At 48.5% G+C, this 6684-nt stretch overlaps 3 protein-coding genes across 3 annotated transcripts; 1 reads left to right on the plus strand and 2 right to left on the minus strand.

The window, feature by feature from the left end:
- Positions 1-1417: 1417 nt before the first annotated feature.
- LOC132262128 (beta-1,4-galactosyltransferase 2) lies at positions 1418-3304 on the minus strand. The gene has a single exon (XM_059761273.1). The coding sequence runs from the start codon at positions 3155-3157 to the stop codon at positions 2210-2212; it is 948 nt and encodes a 315-aa protein (XP_059617256.1). The 5' UTR covers positions 3158-3304; the 3' UTR covers positions 1418-2209.
- A 38-nt stretch (positions 3305-3342) lies between these two features.
- Positions 3343-4989, minus strand: LOC132262127 (WD repeat-containing protein 55 homolog). The gene is made up of 3 exons (XM_059761272.1): positions 4859-4989; positions 3944-4792; positions 3343-3888 (listed from the first exon to the last, which is right to left on the minus strand). Coding segments are annotated over exons 1-3 (1332 nt in total). The 5' UTR covers positions 4861-4989; the 3' UTR covers positions 3343-3407.
- A 96-nt stretch (positions 4990-5085) lies between these two features.
- Positions 5086-6643, plus strand: LOC132262129 (programmed cell death protein 10). Its single transcript, XM_059761274.1, has 4 exons — positions 5086-5282; positions 5517-5827; positions 5890-6054; positions 6203-6643. Exons 1-4 carry the CDS (start codon positions 5211-5213, stop codon positions 6285-6287), a joined length of 633 nt encoding a protein of 210 aa, XP_059617257.1. The 5' UTR covers positions 5086-5210; the 3' UTR covers positions 6288-6643.
- The last annotated feature ends 41 nt before the right edge of the window (positions 6644-6684 follow it).

A 6684-nucleotide genomic window follows, 5' to 3' on the forward strand; every position in this document is an offset into this window, starting at 1 on the left:
CCATTCCTAGATTTTATTGCATTATGTAAAAGCTATTTTACAAATCTGCACCCATAAAATACCACCGAGAGCAGATAAGGACGGATAATGTCTGTGTTAGCGGACGCACCGCAAATGCGGAGCGCGCGATCGTCCGAAAAAAGGCAACATAGTTGCGCCGCGACTCGCGAGATCCCCAGCAATTGAGAGGCTCTCCATCGCTGCACCCCAGCCATTGCGTGGGATAATGCATCTCCGATGCCCTGCGCGTGCCTTTTTTCCCATCCACCTCCACACCGAAGCCGATGTTCACGTGCCAAAATGGCCAGAGCAAGTGATCTCTGAGGCTTTTTTCCCTTCTGCGCGCCTCTCGCGGCGACGAAGGTTGGTCTATTTCTGATTTACAATCGCGCCTCGCCACTCGTGGTATTTATTGGTTCACTGATAGTGGCTTTGAAACAAGGGAAAAAAAAACTGCCGCAGTTGAGATGTTAATTTCAGTCGCAGCACAAACACTGGATTTCAGTGTTTTCCACGCACGACAACATCTCAGGCAGACGAATATTTACCACAAAGTGCGAGTCGACTGTTGTAGATCAAATGCCTGTATAATATTGAATTTATATGCGTTTTGGGCGCGTCCAAGAGGGATGTTTAATAGAAAAATATAAAATTCCGCAATCTGCCCTGCTGAATTTGAGGGATTTCACGCTTTTGAATGCTAATTCTTCTGCAAAAGTGTACAAATTTCAAACAACCGTTTTTAACCGCTCTGAAAAGCCTTAAATAATTTTAGATTGATTTTGTTAAGGGTTTTGTAAGGTTTAATTCAGGGGGGAGATAATATGGCTACAATTTTTACACACTCTTTCTGACATTTCCAACATTTCTTAGGCAATTGGACCAATTAGACAGTCTTGATTTCATCAGCCTGAAAACTTTATTATCAGCTTATCAAATAGAAGCATTGCAAATATTGAAACAATTCCACTTCTTAAGTACTTCTACGGAACTGTTCACCATTTCTGAATGAATATAATATCTTCCTCTTTGGTTTAAGTCCTCGCAATCATTCAAAGTTTCCCCTTCTGTTGAACAAAGCGAAGGGGAAATTGAAAAATCACCAAAACGCCGAAATGCAGACTTCCGAGCACTTCGGATGAGCGAATCGACAAATCCTTTTTTCGCGCTCACGCAGAATTTGCGCAATTTTCACTTTTCAGCGGCGACAGTAAAATCCACGTGAACTCATGTGGCGGAGAGTAAAAAGCACGCCTCGGCGCATTGTGCATTGTTCCAGCAGCGATGAGTCACGGCGCAGCATAAATCGACAGGTGATTCTAGTCATATGATTTGTGTCTCTCGCGCCCACGCCGTCAATCAGAGAGACTCCACAAGGCACGTGGGCCCCAAGAAATGCAACACTGGGATTTCTCTCTCTCTCGCTTTATTCATTTTCCTCATGTTCTGCGACACCAAAATGTGAACACAAAATCTTACAATGAAAGTCACTCGACGAAGAACATTAATTGTACGAGAAACTATTAAGTGTTTTATCTTTCTTTCTTCTCCTCTTTTTTCTAATATCATTCTGAGATTGCCGTGAAAAGATCCATTGAGACTCCTTTGAATTTTCCTAAACTAAAAAATCTCTATAAAACAATAAAACATCTACACTTCACACAAAAATATCTAATCGGCATGGCTAAAATCACCGTCGAGCACGATTTGCAGGGATGCCGAAATACAACAGGAGACTTTCTTATCGCCATTCGCATCGATAAATCGATCAAAAGGAGCTTAATAAGAATTTCCCGCTCTTCCAGGTCATCGAAACCACTAATGCTATAAGTTTGGTTTTCCAAAAAAAATAATATCCTACGATAAAGCAAAATATCTTCTAGTAAATTTGAGATTCAATTCTTTTCTAGGGTTTTCCTAAAGTTTTTTCCTACATTGCGAGGACGCTTCTAAATTCAATATTTTCTCATTTCACATAATCTTTTTGGTTTCCTATCAATTCTTTTTTGTAGTTCAATCAAGTCATAATTTTCTTTGAGATTCCTCCTGGTCAAATTCAGATCTTCGGCGTTTCCACTGAACGTAAACTAATATCACTGACCTTTGCGACATCCTGCAAAGCGCGCCGGAGCAAACAAAGTCACAATAAATAGTGCGATAATAAATACGTGCGCGCCTTCCTCGTCCTGGACGAGTTCCCAGAATTCGGCTACGTGTTGACGAGGAGGTGCGTGAAGAGATCGTGCAGGATGTAAGCCTTCTGCTCGTAGATCAGGGAGTTGAGGCCGTCCGTGTCGTAGCGCAGGTGTCCTGTGCGCAGGAAGGCGAGCCTGTCCTCGTTGGGCCTCTCTTTGGCATGCTTCAGCATCGTGTAGCGACTGTAGGCGGGATGGAAGCGGCAGATGTCGATGTCCTTCGCCTGCAGACGCCTGAAGAAGTCGTCATCCTCGCCACCCCAGCCGTTGAACATGTTCGACATGCCATTCACGTCCACGAAGGGCTTCGCCCGGATTGCCACGGCACCGCCGAAGAGGCCCAGATAGGGCAGATTGTAGCGGAATTGGTCCAGGCTGGCGCACATGTGGCGCGGCTGATGCGTGCACGCATACACCTGGCCCAGGCTCATCGGCAGCAGGTCCACGTCGTGCAGAACGAGACAGGGAAAGCCCAGCTTCATGGCGGCCACGGAACCGATGTTGAAGAGCTTGGCGCGATTGAAGGGCTTCCGGTCGAACTGCTCGACAATGAAGATGCGATAGTGGAGCCGCTGCTCGCGCAGGAAGTTGTGCATGTACGTGAGGAACTGGCGCAGCTGCACCTCCCTGTCCCGGTACACCACAATCACGGCCACGCTGTACTTGGGCGCACAATCCGGCGGAAAGTACTCGCCGCCGAGGCGAATGCTGCCCGGATGGTGCAGCTTGGCCAAGTACTCCTCCGTCAGCGTGTACTTGTTCCCGGCAATTATGTCTCCATACTCACACGCCTGCAGGCCCCTCTTCGTGATATTCCTCGTGGTCTGGGCCACCAGCTCCAGCTCCATGCGCTCCACCGGCAGCGCGACATAGTGCGTCGCGTACCTGTCCGGCCACAGGCAGTAGATCACAACGATTAGAAGGCAGACACACACGCAGTTCCTATCTGAGATTCTCCTCATCGTGACTCCCCAGCGGGTCACGTCGAAATATGCACCCGTGGTGATTCCCCTCACGCGGAATCCCACATTTTCGCAAACCACGAGTGCTTTTGTTTATTTTCCACCTGAGCAACTGACATTCCGGGCGTCCGGAAAGCGTCGATAAGGCAGCGCACAGCAGGGCCAAGTCCAGATGCTTCACCAACTTCACAGTAATGACTTTATTCTAGGCTCTTAAAATATTTCTACAATCTTCGCGCCCTCTTAGCTCTCAGTCCACCAGTCCAGAGAAGAAGTCCCGCGCGTTGGTGTACTTGGACGAGGGCAGATTGTATCCTGCATCCTTTGCAGGCATGTCATCGTCGAAGTCCTCGAAGTATTTGATGTTCCAGAAACGAACGTCGTTGTCGTGCGAACTGGAGGCGATGAATTCGCCCGTGTTGCTAATGTCCATTGTCTCCACAGCCAGATTGTGCTGTCCCACCACGCCCAGATTCCGTCCAGGCACTGTGTTCACCGCCCTCAGCAGCCCATCTTCGCACCCCAGCACGCCCATTCGCTGCGTGATGGGCAGCATGGCGTTGGTGGACGTCTTGGAGCCGTGAAAGACGTCGCAATGGTAGCCAAACTCGCCCCAGTTGAACGAGTACATGCGGCCTTTGGATGTGCCAACCACGAGCTTGGAGTCATTCCTGTACAGTCCCATGCACGTGAGCTCCTCCTCGTATTGCTCCGACTGCACGTACAACTTCCTGTGGAGAGGACAGTGGATTAGAAGGCGCTGGAGGAGGACAAACAGAGCCTCACCTTGCGCCAAGACTGATGGAAGTCAGATAGCCATCGCCGCTGGTCATCAAGAGAATCTTTTTGGAGTCATTCGAGTGAATACTGGAGATGTAGTCGCCCACCTCGCGCAGCGAGAACAGTGGCGCCTTGTCCTGTGTCCGAAGATCCCACACCTTCAGATGTCCATCGTCATCTCCAGTGGCGATGAGATTCTCATTAATTGGCCTCACGCAGTAAATCGCCGTCTCGTGCGCGCGATCGTAGAAGCGCCTCAGTTTCCCCGTCTTCACGTCCGTCACCATGATGCTCCTGTCCTTGGATGTGGAGTACAGCACATCTCCATCCTCGCTGAACTCCACATCCCGACACGCTTTCGTGTGCAGCTCGTACGTTTCCGCTATTGTGTTCTCCTCGAGAGAATATTTGTACAGAACAACATCGCCCGTGATGAGCGCCACGGCAAGGTGGTCTGAGATGGGATGGAAGGAGAGATCTGTGACAAATTCCTCCGTTTGGATGTCCTTTGGGTGATTTCGCGGCATCTTCACTTCACTAATAATTCGCTGGACTATTGCGTAGTCCTCATCCTCAGCGCCATCCATTGCCTCCATGGCGGGCTGTGGCGCCTCTAGGTCCACATCTTGTTCCTCCTGCTCCTCCTCCTCGCCCGAATCCGAGTCCATGTCCTCGTCAGACTCACAGCTGGACGGTTCGAAGTCCGAATCGCTATCTTGCGCCAGCTCAACATCCTCGGCTTCGCTGGCCATCTCGTTGATCACCTCCTCGGCAAAGTGCACCTCACCAATCACGTCAATCTCGTCGTCGTCCACGTCTACGTACTCTGGCTCATCGGGCTTGTAGAAGTCCCTCCTGGTGCGGGAAGTGTAAACAAAGTCGTGAAGACACTGCATGACTTCCATTTCCGCCGATACTCACATAGTTTGCCGGAACTCCTGCACGCATCTGACCACTCTGACCACCCGCAGCGATCCTGCACACTATGCTAGAGGGTATCTACTGCGGAAAATGAGTTTTCAGGAGGTGAAAAACAACATGCGAGGTTTACACCGGAAGCCAATGACACTTGCTGGCATGCCATTTTGCCATCAAGCAGCGCCTCTGCCGTCCAACACCGCATCACAAGTGACATTTGTTGCATTTTTTCTGGATTTTCTTTGGCCTTTCGCTGTTAAAGTGAAAAATTCGCCTATTTCCTGTATTTCGTCTTCATGTGAAGTGGCTAGAAGTGTGCTTTAGAGTGTTGTGAATCATAATATTGCTGAGGAAAATGACCATGGGTGACGAAACGCCAGTAACATCGCTGATTCTGCCTGTTTTGATACGCCCCATCTTGTCACAGGTAATTCTGCGAACTCGATTTCCCTCAAGGTTTTCCTCAACTTCTCTTGGTCGGGCTTCCTGGTCAAAGACCCACTTCCCACAGTCGCAGCTCTGTGAACAATAGAATGCGCCTTGGGAATAGCCCACTCAATTAGCTCCGTCCCTATCGCTGACCAGTGATTAGACAAGCAAGATACTCGCCATCGCGATAAGTTCTAACAAGTTCCCTCAACTTTCTTCCCTCCCTCGATAGCTGGAGAGGCGCGACGTGGTGGCTTCGCAGACACTGAGAGCCGCGCTCACGAAGGCAGAGCAGACACACCCGGGCCTCACGTATGACCTGGTGATGGGCATCATGCGCAAGGGTGAAATCAGTGTGAACATGAACGAGAGCATCCTGCGACTCCAGGGCGCCGCCTCGGATTCGGACCTCATTGAGTATCGCCTCAATCGCACGGAAGACGCCTTCCAGGAGCTGAACAAGAAGTCCGCGTCGCTGAAGCGCATCCTCAGCCGAATACCCGACGAGATCACAGACAGGAAGACCTTCCTGGAGACAATAAAGTGAGTCAGAGACTGCTGATTGCCCGCAAAGGGACTGCCAATGATTGGCTTTTGCCTTGCAGAGAGATCGCCAGTGCCATCAAGAAGCTGCTGGACGCTGTAAACGAGGTCGTGGGCTTCATTCCGGGCACTTCGGGGAAGCAAGCGGTGGAGCAGAGGAAGAAGGAGTTTGTCAAGTACTCGAAGAAGTTCAGCACGACGCTCAAAGAGTACTTCAAAGAGGGCCAGTGAGTATCTTTCCCAGAAACGCAATTGTTGCACTCAAGCTGGACTTGTTTTCTTATCTCGATTGATGTGCACGAGTTGGGAAACTTCTTCACATGTCATTGTTCTGGCGAGACATTAATTGACTTTCTTCCTGTGTTTCTCTTGAAGGGCGAACGCCGTGTTTATCAGTGCTCTTTACCTGATTCACCAGACAAATCAAATAATGATCACCGTGAAGAACAAGTGCGAATGAAATTCGACTGCTGAGGGAGGAAAAGACAAGCGAGAAACAGATGCCAAGCAGTGAACTTGATTTGACATTTTGTAAGCGTTAAGTAATATTGATAGAAGAAGATTTCTCTTATTATAGGTGTTAATAATCCACAAGGGCAACTTAATGATATAATTTTTGGTATTTAGAGGCAAAATATTTGTCCGTCAGACAATTTATTGTCCACGAATTGACATAGCGTAAGTGTAGATAGTGAAGAAAGTATTTTGAAAAAATGTATAGTAACAAATGAGTTCTTATTGTATTTCGTTATAATTTCACCCATGAAGTATTTGTGTTATAAAAAAAATCTATGAAGCGTATATAAAGTAAACTTTAATGTATTACAAAGCGTTTAATTCGAAGGAGCTCCGAAATC

The sequence above is a fragment of the Phlebotomus argentipes genome, unplaced genomic scaffold, assembly GCF_947086385.1.
Source record: "Phlebotomus argentipes unplaced genomic scaffold, Phlebotomus argentipes genome assembly contig_15, whole genome shotgun sequence".
In the NCBI taxonomy this organism is placed as follows: domain Eukaryota; kingdom Metazoa; phylum Arthropoda; class Insecta; order Diptera; family Psychodidae; genus Phlebotomus; species Phlebotomus argentipes.

Bases quoted from the DNA above. Each gene is read 5' to 3' on its own strand.
- LOC132262129 (XM_059761274.1), top strand. From the start codon at position 5,211: ATGACCATGGGTGACGAAACGCCAGTAACATCGCTGATTCTGCCTGTT. The intron at 5,828-5,889 runs GTGAGTCAGAGA...TTTGCCTTGCAG, and splicing joins ACCTTCCTGGAGACAATAAA to AGAGATCGCCAGTGCCATCA. The intron at 6,055-6,202 runs GTGAGTATCTTT...TTTCTCTTGAAG, and splicing joins GAGTACTTCAAAGAGGGCCA to GGCGAACGCCGTGTTTATCA.
- LOC132262128 (XM_059761273.1), bottom strand. From the start codon at position 3,157: ATGAGGAGAATCTCAGATAGGAACTGCGTGTGTGTCTGCCTTCTAATC.
- LOC132262127 (XM_059761272.1), bottom strand. The intron at 3,889-3,943 runs GTGAGGCTCTGT...TCCTCTCCACAG, and splicing joins TCCATCAGTCTTGGCGCAAG to GAAGTTGTACGTGCAGTCGG.